At 33.6% G+C, this 15,438-nt stretch overlaps 3 protein-coding genes and 1 long non-coding RNA gene across 4 annotated transcripts; 3 read left to right on the top strand and 1 right to left on the bottom strand.

Annotated features, from left to right (window-relative positions):
* The first annotated feature begins 1,350 nt into the window (after nt 1-1,350).
* On the top strand, nt 1,351-7,600 carry LOC120259151 (UDP-glucuronate:xylan alpha-glucuronosyltransferase 1-like). The gene is given in 7 exon segments (XM_039266698.1): nt 1,351-1,683; nt 1,794-2,003; nt 2,084-2,204; nt 2,207-2,723; nt 2,796-3,331; nt 3,333-3,559; nt 7,387-7,600. Coding segments are annotated over 7 exon segments (1,902 nt in total). The 5' UTR covers nt 1,351-1,600; the 3' UTR covers nt 7,595-7,600.
* Nucleotides 3,866-4,328, top strand: LOC120259153. The gene is made up of 3 exons (XR_005536075.1): nt 3,866-3,907; nt 3,994-4,178; nt 4,249-4,328. It is a non-coding gene; the product is annotated as an uncharacterized LOC120259153 (long non-coding RNA).
* Nucleotides 7,601-7,986: 386 nt separating the features above from the next.
* Nucleotides 7,987-8,676, top strand: LOC120259152 (transcription factor HEC3-like). Its single transcript, XM_039266699.1, has one exon. It carries the CDS (start codon nt 8,018-8,020, stop codon nt 8,573-8,575), a length of 558 nt encoding a protein of 185 aa, XP_039122633.1. The 5' UTR covers nt 7,987-8,017; the 3' UTR covers nt 8,576-8,676.
* Nucleotides 8,677-10,128: 1,452 nt separating this feature from the next.
* Nucleotides 10,129-13,724, bottom strand: LOC120259149 (protein trichome berefringence-like 7). Its single transcript, XM_039266695.1, has 4 exons — nt 12,671-13,724; nt 11,934-12,092; nt 11,021-11,298; nt 10,129-10,373 (listed from the first exon to the last, which is right to left on the bottom strand). Exons 1-4 carry the CDS (start codon nt 13,453-13,455, stop codon nt 10,351-10,353), a joined length of 1,245 nt encoding a protein of 414 aa, XP_039122629.1. The 5' UTR covers nt 13,456-13,724; the 3' UTR covers nt 10,129-10,350.
* Between the last annotated feature and the right edge of the window lie 1,714 nt (nt 13,725-15,438).

The raw sequence follows: 15,438 nt of genomic DNA, 5'->3' as shown, positions 1-15,438 counted from the left end.
GTTTTGTATATACTTATATATATAATTATTTGAATTTTCATTGATTATTTATTAATTAGTTTTATTTATACTTATATAATATATATTTTATTGTTGACTGCCATTTGATTATAATGATTTAAATTTCAGTTGTTTTGATTGAATAAAGATGTGTGTTTGGTTTTTAATTTTAAAGTGTTTTGTAGAATAATATTTGATCATATTCATAGATTAATATTATTGTTAATTTTTTATAACTTATTTATTATTCAATGAAAAATCTATTTGGGCGGGCTTGGGAAGGCTTTGGTTAAAAATTTTCAAATTTGGATGGGTTTTGGTAAAAGTTAAAGTCTATATTTTCGGGCCGGGCTGGGGCTTGAATAAATTTGAATTTTAGTAATTATAGATTGAGCTCGGTCTGAACTGGGCCGTAGTATATGATATATAATTATATAATAGGCCCACATATTATTTGGTAGAATTTATATATATATATATATATATATGATATTATAATACAATATATTAATGGTCCCTATCTCTCTCACTGTGTCTTAACATGCCCTTTCTTTGTGCCTTGGTGGGTGAACAAACTTGCCAAAGTTGTACTTTGTGATTGCTCCCCTTAACTTTTTTTTATAATTTTTTTAAAAAAAATAAAGTTACTCACACAATTGAAAATTATAGAAAGGGATCCTTTTCAAGATTTCCAACTTCCCAAGTACCTATATAATTCCTTTTCCTTTTTTCATAATCTACCCTTTTTTAATGTAATATATTATAATTTAATTATAGTTTTATAAAATTCCTATTTTGCCTTCTTGCTGTAGACATTTTTATAATTAAAATTGAAAAGGGATAAAATGGTATTTTTTCAGACATAATATTTTTTCCTTAAAATTATAAAAATTTGCAAATTGTATTAAAAATTTCCAGAGCTATTCCTCCCTCTTAAGAAAAAATATATTCTGTATGTTGCCAACTAAGAATTCCAAATACAGATAGTACACATTCTAAAATTCCTACCAATTCATTTGAATTGGTCACAATTTTCCAAAACAAAGACTTTGATTATTTTTGCACATAATTTATCATCATCAAACATGTGTTTCCCTGCCATATCATCCCCCCAACAATTTCAATGCTTCCTAAGTAGTATAAACAATATAATAATCTCAACAACTCTATATAGTAATTAATTAATCAATCAATCAATCAAATCAAATCATCTTCTTCTTCACTCTTCCAACAACTTTAACCCAACTCATCCTAAACTTCCACTCATTTTTCTATTCTCTTCTTTCAATTGAGATCTTGACACCCCACCACATCACATCTCTTTGTTAACCACCCTCTCATTCATCCAAATTATATAATCAGTATCATTTTTTTTAAATCACTAATACTTAATTTCAATATTGAATTCATATCAATGGTTATATAACTTATATTCACTGAATCTAACCAGTTATTGCACAAAATATAGTTTCTTTTTTAACTCCAAACCAATTAAATCCCTCCTTCATACATATTACATACCATATTTCATTGTCACAGATTTAGTTCTTTCTTTACATGCTTTCTTTTTTCAATTCATTTTTCATTGATTTATATATCAATGAATTCTTGTGTTGATGCTGTGGCTTTGTCAGAAGGAATTGTTATGGGGGTGTCTCAATGTTATAGAACTTCTGGGACTCTGTGAGTTTCTTTTAATTCTTTGTTTCTTTTGAAATCAATATCATATGATTCTTGAATGTGTGTGTGTGTGAGTTTTGTTTTCTGTACTTATATTAATTGGTTCAATTCAGTGATGATTTGAGCAGAAGGAAACAACAAAAGAGCAAGTTCTTGAAAGAATTTGATGATTTCTTTGGTGTTCATCATCAAGAAAGAAGTTCAAACTGCAAGTTTCGATCTTTGAAGATCGTTCTTTCGATCATTATATTCGGCACAATTCTCACTTTTTTCTCTTCTCCAACTTTGTATCATACTGATCATGCTCTGCATTCTAGTTCCCGGTAATTATTTCTTGCGGAATTCGATTCAATTCAAGAAAATTTTTTTACTGCAATGCATGATACATGAATTACTGATACAGATGGAAATGGAACAAAAATATAGTATCAGAGGATTCACGATACGCATCGCCATTGATTGTTAACTGGACACAGACACTGAAAGTTGTTGGAAAAATCACTGACAGAAAGAAAAGTAATGAATGTTGGGATTGCTGAATTTCAATGCAAGTGAAGTGAATTATTGGCAAAATCTGTTGCCAAATTCAGTATCAAATGTGATACTTGTAGAGTATGTAAATAGTAATATCACTTGGGATATTCTTTATCCCGAATGGATTGATGAAGAAGAAGAAACTCAAGTGCCGTCTTGTCCGAAATTTCCAGACCCTGAATTGCCGAAGAATTTAGAATTCGATCTCATTGCTGTTAAACTTCCTTGCAACAAATCAGGCAGCTGGTCAAGAGATGTTGCAAGGTTGCATTTGCAACTTACAGCAGCAAAACTAACTGCAGCATCGATGGATATCGGCAAAAAACCGGTTCATGTCCTGTTTATCACCAATTGCTTTCCAATTCCAAATCTATTCCCTTGCAAGAATCTAATCGCTAGAGAAGGAAATGGTTGGTTGTACAATATTACTGATCTGAAATATCTTTCAGAAAAACTCAAGCTCCCAATTGGCTCATGTGAACTTGCATCACCATTAATCAACACACAAGGTAAGTTCAATTCATTCATTCATCTTGTGAATAAACAAAGAAGGCAATAAAAATATTCTTCTCGATGTGCAGATCGATTAAACACAGGAATTTGGCAACGTCGAGAAGCATATGTTACAATACTGCATTCTGCTCATGTGTATGTATGTGGTGCAATAGCTGCAGCTCAAAGTATTAAATTGGCAGGATCAACAAGAGATCTAGTAATTCTAGTTGATGAATCAATCAGTGATTATCACAGGAATGGACTAGAGGAAGCAGGATGGAAAGTAAGGACAATAAAAAGAATACGAAACCCGAAAGCAGAGCAAAATGCTTACAATGAATGGAATTACAGCAAGTTCAGATTGTGGCAGCTGACAGACTATGATAAGGTCATATTCATCGATGCCGATCTTTTGATACTGAGAAACATTGATGTGTTGTTCGAGATGCCGGAGATTACTGCAACCGGAAACAATGCAACTCTGTTCAATTCAGGGGTGATGGTGGTTGAGCCATGCAACTGCACATTTGATCTTTTGATGGAGCATATCAATGAGATTAAATCATACAATGGAGGAGATCAAGGATATTTGAATGAGATATTTACATGGTGGCATCGAATACCCGAAAAAGATGAATTTTTTGAAGCATTTCTGGATTGGAGATAAAGAGATTGTGAAACAGAAGAAGACTAGATTGTTTGGAGCTGAGCCACCAGCACTCTATGTACTGCATTATCTTGGATTGAAACCATGGTTGTGCTTCAGAGATTATGATTGTAACTGGAATATCGATATAATGCAAGAGTTTGCAAGCGATATCGCGCATTCGAGATGGTGGAAAGTGCATGATAACACTACATCACTTTTGGGTTTTAGAGGCAGTGAAATAGAGGGGGTTTAAAAAAATCCCCTCTATAATGAAACATGATATTTTTTCTCCATGTTTTTAGAACCGGTTTACTCAAACCCCCTCTGCATTAATTTTATTTTAAAAATAATTAAAAAACCTCTCTCACTCACTCTCTCTTTCTCTCTCTCGTGCGCCCTAACTCCCGACAAGCGCGACTCCTACCACTGCTCTTGCCGTCGCCTTGCCCTAATTATCAACATTGTCTCTCTCAAGAGAGCGAGGCCCAGTGGCTTCAGCGACCATCGAGGCCCATCACCCACTTCTCCACTCGTTGCTCCGCTGAGGAGGTTTCTTCTCTCTTCTCCTTCCCCTTATTCTTACTCTTCTCTCAATTCGCCATCCACTGATTGTCTTGGGTTATACTTTGATGCAGGTTCTCACTCCTTGGTTTTTCCCTGATCGGCTTCTTCCCTCCCGCTGAGTAAGTTTTCTGATTATTAATTTTAATCAGTTGGTGGTGGTGGTGGTGAGATTGTTGCGCGGAGATATGTTTCTATGAAGGCATATGGTTCTTTGGAGTCTGGATATGGTGTTGATGATGCATTTATGCTGGCTGAGGTGGGTTTTTGCTTCGATTTTGTTCTTTTTGTGTGGAAAATGGTGGTAATTGTGATTTGATTTGGTGCAGGAGGTGAAGACGAGGATGTTCGATTTGTTGGTTGAGATTAGCCTGACATAGGTGTTTCTGATTTATGAGAAATAGTGAGGCAAGTTTGATTTCTGATTTATGTTAACATTTTGAAGTGGTCAATTATCTTCAAAAGTTCTTATAAGATCTCCAAATTTGCAGGTCTCTCACATAGACAACACAGACCAGAAGAGATCAACTTGAAGCTTAATTCCTGTTTCATCACTGACATTAGCTAACATTCACCTCCAGGTTAGTTCCTTCCTCTGTTTCAGACAATCTGCTATATAGCTCAAATATGAAACTTGGATCAGCAATATTCCTGTCAGAATCTGTCATTTATATTCTGTGATTATATGGTGTATATATTTTCCTAATGGGTCCTGGGAACAAAGGCCTTCTTTTCTTATTTGAAAATTTTGTGTGAGTTTGCACAAGCCATTTTCAAATGAGTGGTTGTACTTGGAAGCAATTAATTATAGTTGCTTTTGAGAGAACTTAGGCAGATTAGATTTTTTATTTTTCTTTTATTTTTACTGAGAAAGTTTGAGTTATAAGTGTCTTACTTAACTAGTTGATGTGCCTTGATGCATCTGATGGAAGGATATGAACCTTGTCCTTGTTCTGGATTTTGTTCATATATTTTTCTATACAAATTTTTTGTTCAGTGATTTTTTTTTTCTTTTGCTAGTAATTTTATTCTTGAGTGGTTTTCAGCCTCTCAACCAACATATTTTTCCTATTGCCCAATGTTCTTCTCTACAACGATGAATGCTGTACGCAGCACTAAGCCAACCACTTAAGATATCTATCCTTTTATATTGATGGATTGACTCAATGTTGTTATAAACATGAGCAAGATCACTAATTGTATATGATGAAAGTAGACAACAGGTTGCTTGTCCTGTTTATTTGAACAGCTAAAACCTGTTTTGTCTCATTTTTTTCTTATTATATCATATCTTATGTGATTAAATCTGATTTTCTTTTCCTTTTTTGTGAGTGGTGTGTGTGTTGAACTTTGAGCCTTTGTGGTAATCTTGGTGCATTATGGTCTTTGGAGTAATCAATAAATTATCTTTGCTTTCATCATAAGTTTGCATTTTTTTTTTTCCAATCAGATGTTGACAGTAATAGTAGTTTAACCATTCTGTGATATTTTATTAACATCACATTTCATATTGGATCAATTTTCAAACTAGAAGTTACACTGAAGTTGATTAATTTAACAGTATTAGGTAGCTGTTTGTGTGTTTCAAACTCGTGAAACTTCCGAATTAGACCTAATCATTTGCCCATTCTGGAATCATCTCACCATTCTTAGGAAATTTATTTTTGAGTATTTGTGATGATGAGCATTTCCTAATCAATAAAGGAAAACACTTTTAAAGTTCAACATCAAAATGCATGTTAACTATACTATGATGTTAAAGGTTTTATAATTATTTCTACTTTTTGCACCATATATTTCTTGTCACCTAACGGATTATTTTTTTCACATATTTTTTTCACCCAGTGTCATGGTCATGTGATATGCTCTAAATGATGTGTCAATCTTTATGGCAAATGTCCATCATGTTCTCAAATCAATGGTCTTATTTGCTGTTTGACATTAGAAAGAATCATTGAATCAATGGAAATAAGTTGCTCAAATGCTGGATGTGATGCAACTGTGACCTACTTAGACAGAGCATCCCACCAGAAGTCATGCATTTATGCACAATGCTTTTGCCCTCTTTGTTCATTTAAAGGTTGCATGACAAGTCTTTCTCAGCATGTTGCAAACAACCATAAAAAACTGCAGTTCAATTATTCAGCTATGAATCCTGCTTTGATGTACGTGTTACTGATCAAGAATTTGACATTCTTATCTCTCCTGATAATCGTCTGTTCCTCCTAATTAATAGATATTTAGCTGAAGGGATTGCACTCCCAGTTATTGGCATTTGTCTAGCAGCTGAAGATTATGAGTTTACATATAAACTTTCAGTTTACAACCATCCAAGTTATATTGAGTTGACATCATCTGGATCAATGACTTGTGAATGGAAGGGTGTTTATCCCAAAACTTTTCTCTTTGTTCCTGATGATGCATTTCCTTATCACAAGTTACAAGTATGTGCGACCATAAAGAAAAAGAATAGGAGGCTATGATCTGTTGATGTTGGCTTAGGCTTCAGCTGAAATGTAGTCTCTGTTTTTTATTTATGTTTTTATAATGGCAAGGCTGGTGTCCTGTTTTGTTCTTATATATTGCAACTCCATGTTACTTATCTCTCTTGCATGAATACTCCTAGTTAATCATGCATTCATGGTCTCTAACTTGCTTCATTTATATGTTTTTGCAGATTTTAGAGAATTCATAGTTAAGATCAAGTGGGTTGAAGATGAAGAGGATATGAAGTTTTTTACTTTGTGTAATTAACCCAAAATATATTTTGTAATGAAAGTACATGAATAGTGTAAACTCTTTACATTTTGTTATTAATCAAAATATATTGCACTTTAGCTCATAACTTGTCAATAAAAGTTGATGAAATTGAATTTAGCATATGTTTGAATGTATTGAAAGATTTATGTTTTTGATTTACAGGTTAAACAAATTTATTTATTATTAGTAGGAAAATAAATTAAAATTTAATTAAATTCAATTAATAAATAAATTTAGAGGTGGTTATAACCACCTCTAAAAATATGAACATGTAAGAAATTATTAGCTATAGAGGCGGTTATAACCGCCTCTAAAACTATTGAGGCTTAATAGCTATGGAGGCGGTTATAACCACCTCTACCACTTATAATTTGTATAGATTATAACCACATGTAAAACTATTAGAAGGCAATCAAAACTTAGTAGCTATAGAGGCGGTTATAACCACCTCTAAAACTATTGAAAGATAATGAAACTTAGTAGCTATAGAGGCGGTTATAACCGCTCTACTTTGTTATTAAAAAAACCGCTTGATGAGATGAAACTTACCCCAATCGGTTGATACTGAAACCGACTCTAAAAATGTAGAGCCGATCGATACTGAGCGGTTTGAGGCGGGTAAAAACCAACACTATATCTATGAGGCGGGTATAACCGCCTCTATAGAGCTTTAAAAACCGCCTCAAAAACACTTTTTTTGTGTAGTGTAAGATGCCTAAAAAGTTGCAGAAATTTTGTTTGCTGAGAACAAAGCAGAAGGCAGGATTAGAATGGCATAGAAGAGAAGCTCAGAAGGCAAACTATAGTGATGGACATTGGAAACTTAAGATCAATGATCCAAGACTTGATGTTTGTTTTGAGAATTTCTGTGACTATAAGAGGATGCTACTGAATTGGTCAAGCACAGCTCAGTAACTGCATAGCCTTAAATTTGAAATTGTTACTGCATGATTGAAAGAAATAGATTTTGTTTCCTGGATTCCAACACAATGTTAATTTTTAATTTGATATAACACTAGAATACGTTGTTGATAAGATAACAATCAGTGTTGAATGACCAAACATCAAGAAACCAAACCACCTTGCATTCATACCCCATAAAAAAGAAAAGAAAAACATGGATAGAGATCTAGGGATGTGTAAAAGCCTGCAATACTTCACGAGGAGCACAGCTGTACAATTTGTTCATTTCCCTCCATACCTTATCTTATATATATATATAAATAAATATATCATATATATATATATATACATCATAACAACAAGAACAAGAACAAGAATAGCAACAACACTAGTAACATGAACTTAGAGAAAACAAGTAGTACACCATTAGAGTATATGAATGAGCTAATGGAAGGGTATGAAGATGAAGGAGAGGAGGAGGAGGAGGAGGAATGCAGATTGGGAGCAATGAAGGAGATGATGTATAAAATAGCAGCCATGCAGCCGGTGGATATCGATCCGGCGACGATAAAAAAGCCGAAGAGAAGGAACGTGAGAATAAGCGATGAACCGCAGAGCGTGGCGGCGAGACACAGGAGAGAAAGGATCAGTGAAAGGATTAGAATACTTCAGAGGATGGTCCCTGGTGGAACAAAGATGGACACTGCTTCAATGTTGGATGAGGCTGTGAGGTATGTGAAGTTCTTGAAAAGGCAGGTGCAGGAGTTGCAGGCTGGTGTTCCATTGCAGGAAACTGCTGCAGTGTTTGTTGGAGTTGAAGATATGGAATGGGGTGGTCATGGTCATGGCCATGCAGCTTCTTCATCATCTCCATCTTCTTCATCTTCTGCCATTGGAGCACCAACTGCTGCTGCTGGATCAGGGTTTGGGTTTACCACTAGTACTACTACTACTAGTACTACTACTACTAATACTACAAATTATTATCACTGAAATTTGAAGTAGTGTTTCTTGTTAAGTTAGTTGAGGTAAAGAGTTGAGTGTGTTTGTGTGTATAAAAAGAGTATGTTGTGAATGAAGTTTGTGTTTGTGTTTGTTCTATTTTTCTTTTGTTTTTGTTGATCTTTGTGATATTTTGGTTGATTGTGGTGTGAGAAGAATCATGCTAGCTAGGGTTCTTGGAGTGTTGGAAGATGAAATTTATATATGTTTTTTTTTTAATGCATATTGTTTCTTTCAGAATTTTTCTATGTTGAGTAGTGTTTACTTTGGGAGAAGAAGAAGAAGAAGAAGAAGGTGAAATGTATGTTTTTTTATTCAATGTTGATTGTTTATTCTTGGTTCCTAGATTAAGAGTTATTCCTGTTTATATTGGAATTGTTTTAGCTTTGGGTTTGAATTAAAAAAATAAATCTTAAATGGTATATATATAGAAAACCAGAGATCAAAGTCTAATATCTATATATATATTGTTCATGATGATTGTTTTATATCTAAATTAAATTATCTATCTACTTCAAAAGAAGAAAAAAACATTACAGAAAGAAAAACCAAATATAAATTAAGTATCCAAACATATCCTAAATACAAGAACAATAGATCTTAATTCAAAATTAGCAAATGATAACAGCTCTATAGTAAATATTATTTTATATTAAATTCAACAGACAACAATAAATAAATAAAATAAATAAAATAAATAAATGTCCAAAAAAAAAACAATAATAATAATTGTGTGAACAGAGTTGTAACTGTGGGGACAGAGAGGCCAATCATGCAAATAATGAATCAAGTTGATCTATCTGCAAAAAAAAAACACTGCAGTCTCTTTTGCATCAGACTCATGTCTGCTGAAAAGCAAGAAAGCTATGTGGCAATGTGTCAGTCAGATCCTAATATAAAAATAGGTTGTCAAAACTCAACTTGCAATCCCACGTGCATGGCCTCGTCAACATAAACATTCCATCATGAACAATTTGTTGCTCCATTTTTGGGATACACACAACCCTGCAATTTTTTTTTTTGTACAAGATCATTATCATTATCATCATAAAACAGAGATGTTGTTGCTGTAAGCAAATGAATGCCTGAACATCTGAGCAAGTAAAATAAGGTTACAAGTTTGAGCAAATCAAAGAGTCACAGATACAGTTATTTTATAGGACTTATGATCATCTAGTGTGTGGTAAACTTTTTCCTTAGTTTTGAAGAAAACAATGTACAGAGGAATGTGATTTATGACCAATGCAAATACTTTTTATGAGAATTAATTCAAAATGTTATGGCATGAGCAACTTACCGGCGGTGAAAGACGGAAACTTTGTGCAACTGAGCTCCACACAGGATCAACTCTGTGTTTTGACAAAATTTGACAATCTGAAGCCATCTGTAAGAAAGAAAGAAAATTTGAACCTGCAAAATGTTAAATGTCAAACTGTCATATATATATATATATATATAATGTAATACTTCAGAAATAACAAATATTGGATTACAGCAGAGATGGATACATCATTTGTGGATGCCACAGAACACCCTATAGCATAGTACTGTTCAAAGAATTGAATTGGGTTTTACTAGATAAAAGTCAATACATACAATTTAATTGATAACAGTACTTGTCATTTTACAAAAAGAATTAAAAAAAAAGGAAAATCTCAGTAGATGACTGCATCTCAGAGATATAAAACCAAGCTCTGTCCTCTACATCTGTTGGATGAAAACCAGAAAGTTATGACAGAACAAATGATGTTTGTCAATTCCAGTGATTATTTCCCAAACTTTCTCCAGTCTGCAAAGAGAATAAATATATAAATAAATAAATAACAGAGATGAATGGTAACAAAATAAAAAGCACACTGCTATTCAATATTATGCGGCTGCCATGTTTAACCACCCATAGATTAGTAAAAAAACAAAGAAAACCAACAATGACAAAAGTTTCAGTGCAACAGGAAAAAAAAACTCATCATCGAATCTGCAGCTTATCATAAATTAAGGCCTGACTCAGCCTTAAATTTGTTTTTCTGATAAACAAAGTTTTTGCTAGTTCATGGGTGAAAAACAAACAGCCTAGAGTATGCATCAATAATCAATGTCAAATTTTTGGTAGAAATATCATTAACAAAAGAGTTACTATAGGTGAAAACTTAAGAATGTGCCACAAGTACTAGGGTTCCTGCTTTAGTGACAAGTAATCATTAAATTTACACAGAAAATGAAGGGGCCTGTTTCCCTACTGCACACAGTGAGCCCTAATGCATGAATCATATGCACTAAAAGAATAAAAAACCAGAATATGCTATATAGGATCTAGCTATCTTCATGATTGACAACAAGAAGAGTTCAAAACAGGAAAAATGATATGGCTGTGATCAAGCCTACTAAATAGAATGGTATGGCTTCTATAGCGATGTGTTGCCAGAAGGAAAATTATACCATTTGTAAATAGAGAAGACAATAGAAGCTCATTCCAAGCATCAGGAACTCCAGGAAGACACCAATGGCTGCAATCGAGGATGGATGACGGGTAGCCCCAAGTGCCAACATGAGCATCACTACGAAATTTTCCCATCAATGTCACGTTAAGAACTGTCACAGAAGCTCTCATTTTCCCAACTACTTCTCTTATGATGTCCCCAAATTCGCTCCGATCATCACCTATCGCTTCAGAAGCGGGTTGATCTGTCACTTCACAGACCTTTTGTTTTGAATCACTGGCAGAAAATAATGTTGCTTTCAGGTTTTGTCACCTGTGTATGAATAAAGCATGATATAGCAAGGAGCTAACACGCAGGACATGAAACAAGCAGCAATTTGCATTGTTCGGACGTTTAATCTTTGATATTTAGAGCACATCAAACATGTCCAGAAGGACCAAAAATTATATCATTGTACATGATCTTGAATTTAAAATTCATTTGCTGTGGAAAACTACATAGATAACATAATAACATGAAGGAGAGATCAGACTACTGTTTGATAGCTTAATTATTGAAAAGGTTTACAAATTCAATATTAATGCAAAATATAGTTTGTTTGGCAGCCTCGATCCTGCTATATGAATATTATATTATGACAATTCAAAGCCGGAAAAGAGGAACAAAAATTGGTGGGGAAATTTTGGTTCCTATGAACTAGGAGATTTCATCCAACATGCCAGTTGTTGCTGATGATATTCACACACAAGCAAAAGCCAAAAGCTAACCGAAGTTAAAGTTAAGATCTTATATCAAATCACTATTGTGTGATATGAGAGAAAATATGCCATCTAATTCATCTGGTTCAAGGGCACAATAATACCAAAAATGTGGTCCTTAAACTCATCTGCTTGGAAACATGAACAGCATACCTCCAATGAGAGGGCTCAAAAGTCCGCAAAAATACATGCGTTCTATTTGTGTTGACTGATGTCTCAACCCAGGAAGCCCAAGTTTCAAGCGCCATCTTGAAGGCAGCAGTGACAGGTAATCCAAGCTTCAACAATCCGCCAAACTGAAAATAGCATCCACTGATATAAAATGTTTTAGAATTGCTATTAGCACAATATAAAGAATCTCAGAATGGGTAAATAACTCTTGATCACAACATGGCGTCATCTTGGTACATCAGGCAATCATACTAAATATACACAAGACCTCAAGATCACATTGTTAGTTCAGGTCAGAAGTGCTTTCAACTTTTTGTATTCAAGTTAAAGAAGGATAATGAAACCGCCTATACTGGTCTCTTCTTACTCCAACCAGGAATAACCATCAGGAAGAGTTATAGCATCATTCTAAAGCATGAATTCTAATTGCAAGATGAAAACTCACAGCTTCATTTACATCATCATTAATCAAAATGAGATACATCACAAGAAGAAGCAAATATGTATCACAAGATTCTAAGCTAACGCATGAAAAAGCCATATAGAAGTTAAAATGTAAGAGATTCAACCAATAGAAAAATCAATTTCATGAAAAGAACCAGCTAAGTAGAACAAGCAGACACAGCTCACCATAAAATGCATAACAATTCAATGAGCACAAATTGTCAACCAATAAGGCCACGGATCACCTAAACATAACCAGATAAAGAGAAACTCACATTTCAAACAGTTTAGTAGCCGTCCACCAATGCCCGGTATTGAATACAAGAACATCTGAATTCATCCATCTCTTGTTCATCACATCCAGCGTGTCTAACTTCAGCGTGGACCGAACTCTCCTAGGTCCCTGCTTTGGCGGCAATCCCTGCTGCACAAGAAACACAGACCGGAAGAACTCCACACTCAAATTAAAGCCCCCAAACTTCACTCCTAAGAACCCTATCGTCTTCGAGATCTGATTCCCATTCACCTCATACACACTCTGTTTATCATCCACTCCAGTCATCAGCATGCAAATAAATGACTCCCACTGCGTCCTGCTCATCGAATCCCCAACAAAAACAATCCTTTTGCCCCTCAATCTCCGCAAAGCCTCCCGAGCATCGAATCTCGGGATGTCACAACTGCTAGGCTTCCAACGCCACCGCAAGTAACCGGTGTCATTCCGGCCATTACCGAGGCAATTGAAACCACGCTCAGCGAAGGGGCACTCGGAGCTGTTGTAAATCGGGTAGGCATCGTCCAGGATCCAACTCCCAGCGAAGACGTCACAATACTGCCCGGCGCCGGAGAAGAACTCAGGGTCGGGAGCTGGGATCCGCCAGACAGTGAACAAGTAGAAGGCGCAGACAAGGGAGGAGAACAAGAAGACGATGGCGATCAAGCTTAGCGAGGAAGCAGCGGCAGAGGGAAACCATTTGCGATGACTGTTGAAACTCGTGGTTCTGGTGGATAATCGCGCCGACGAGCTCCGGCTGAAGCTCCACGCCGCCGACGAAACCATCAAGATCGCTCCTTCTCTTCGTCTACACTTCCCATTAAAATTAAAGAAGCATGGATCTAGGGTTTAAAAATCCGCGCTTTTCTTGGAGAAATCAAAAGAAATCCTTCGAATTATCATCGCATTCTGGCAAACACTCGATCGAAATATGAATTCCACCTCAAATTGAACAAAATTTCGAAGAAAATCGCTTCTTTTGAGGATGAATTGGATCTTTATCGATGAAAAACTCAACGAAAATGTTCGAACATTTGAAAGTAAGGAATCGATAAAGAGAGTGAGAGAGTTGGTGGTGAGTAGTTGATGAAGAGATTATTATATAGTTCCCTATCAAGGGTATTTTGGGGTTTTTGAGAGATGGCATTGCCTCGAGATCAGTACCATATCACCATCAACGGTGAGAGGAGGTCAACTGAAAATGGTGGTAAATTAGTGAAAGGGTCTAGTAATGTTTAATTTGGTAAAATTAATGTTTAATAATTTATTGCTATTATTATTATTATTATTATTATTATTATTATTATTATGTATAAAAAATATTTATGTAGAATAGAGTTAATCTCTTAACATATTTATACATTCGTAGCGTATGTCATAGATTTAGAATTTATCTTTTTATTAGGATGAACGCTTTAGATAGGGATTAATCAAGAGATCATTAATTATTTTTATTTGTCATTTATAATATAAAAAAAAAAGTTATTCCCGTATTTATATTTTTAAATATATTTTAAAAATTTATATAAGTAAAAGGATAAATACAAAAAAACCTATGGTATATTTTTGAGGATGGCCACTTATTTCACGATTTTGAAGAAATTACATGAAATAAAAAACTTAGATTAGTTTTTTTACTATCAATGCATTTTTGGCTTTTGGAATGGATTTTTGTAGATATTTTTTACTTAAAAATAAATTATTTTTCAATATAGATAAAATATTTATTTATTTACCAATGTAGTATAAACTGGGTATTTTTATAATTAGAAAGGTAAAATGGCTTTTGAGTATTAATACTTCAGGAGTTAATGCCGATAATTAAGTTAATGCAATTTCTTTCACTTTATTCTTATCTTGTTACAAGTTCTTATTTTATTTTTTATTTTTTTAAAAAAAATTAATGTTGCAATAACATACTAATAACTAATAAGGGGTTCTATGGAGATAATTTGAAAGGCAAAGATTAAATAGTAAGACTAGGTCTATAATTTTATATTTATATTAGTGTTTCTCAAACTTTGGCGAGATGATTTAGACTCATCAATTGAACCATTTATAGAAAAAGAGTGGTGTTTTCCAAGAGTCTATTATTATTATAATTATTATTATTACTATTACTATTATTATTATTTTTGTAAAAAAAAAAAGCTTAAATATATTGATGGCATATCTATTTTTCATTAAAAATAGATATGCCATCAAACTTTGCTAATTTATATGCATCCAACAGTAGATAATTACTAATATAATCTTTAAAATCTTATTTATGTATATATTTATAAAGTTAAAAATCAATTTAAAAATTAACTAAAAATTGTGACTGGTCCGTAATTAATTTTTAAAAAATCAACTGTAGTCTAGACTATTATTAAATAATTAATATTTGATCTTCAAAAATATATATATATAGCAATATTTTGTAAAAGGATAAAAGCAAAATTTATTTTTATAGAGAATATTCACAGTTTACCTATTTCTATAGTATACCTTTGATATTTCTCAAATTATTTTTGAAATTTATTATTTTTGTTTTCCCCAATACACACAATCACACTAATTATTTGCTTTTAAAAAAAATTAAAATCTCTTTAAAATTTGTTAAAAAATGTGGTTGGAGAATACTAAAAGATCGAAAAAAGCTTATTCTTTTTTCTTTGTTTAGAAATAACAAAAGATATATCATCTTTTTTTTGAAATAAACTCCTTTAATTATTCTTTTGTTTCTGAGCCAAACATCCCATAAACAAAGGAGAAAATACATCTAAT

The sequence above is a fragment of the Dioscorea cayenensis genome, chromosome 4 (genome assembly GCF_009730915.1).
Source record: "Dioscorea cayenensis subsp. rotundata cultivar TDr96_F1 chromosome 4, TDr96_F1_v2_PseudoChromosome.rev07_lg8_w22 25.fasta, whole genome shotgun sequence".
In the NCBI taxonomy this organism is placed as follows: domain Eukaryota; kingdom Viridiplantae; phylum Streptophyta; class Magnoliopsida; order Dioscoreales; family Dioscoreaceae; genus Dioscorea; species Dioscorea cayenensis.
This window is presented reverse-complemented; position numbering and strand designations above follow the sequence as displayed.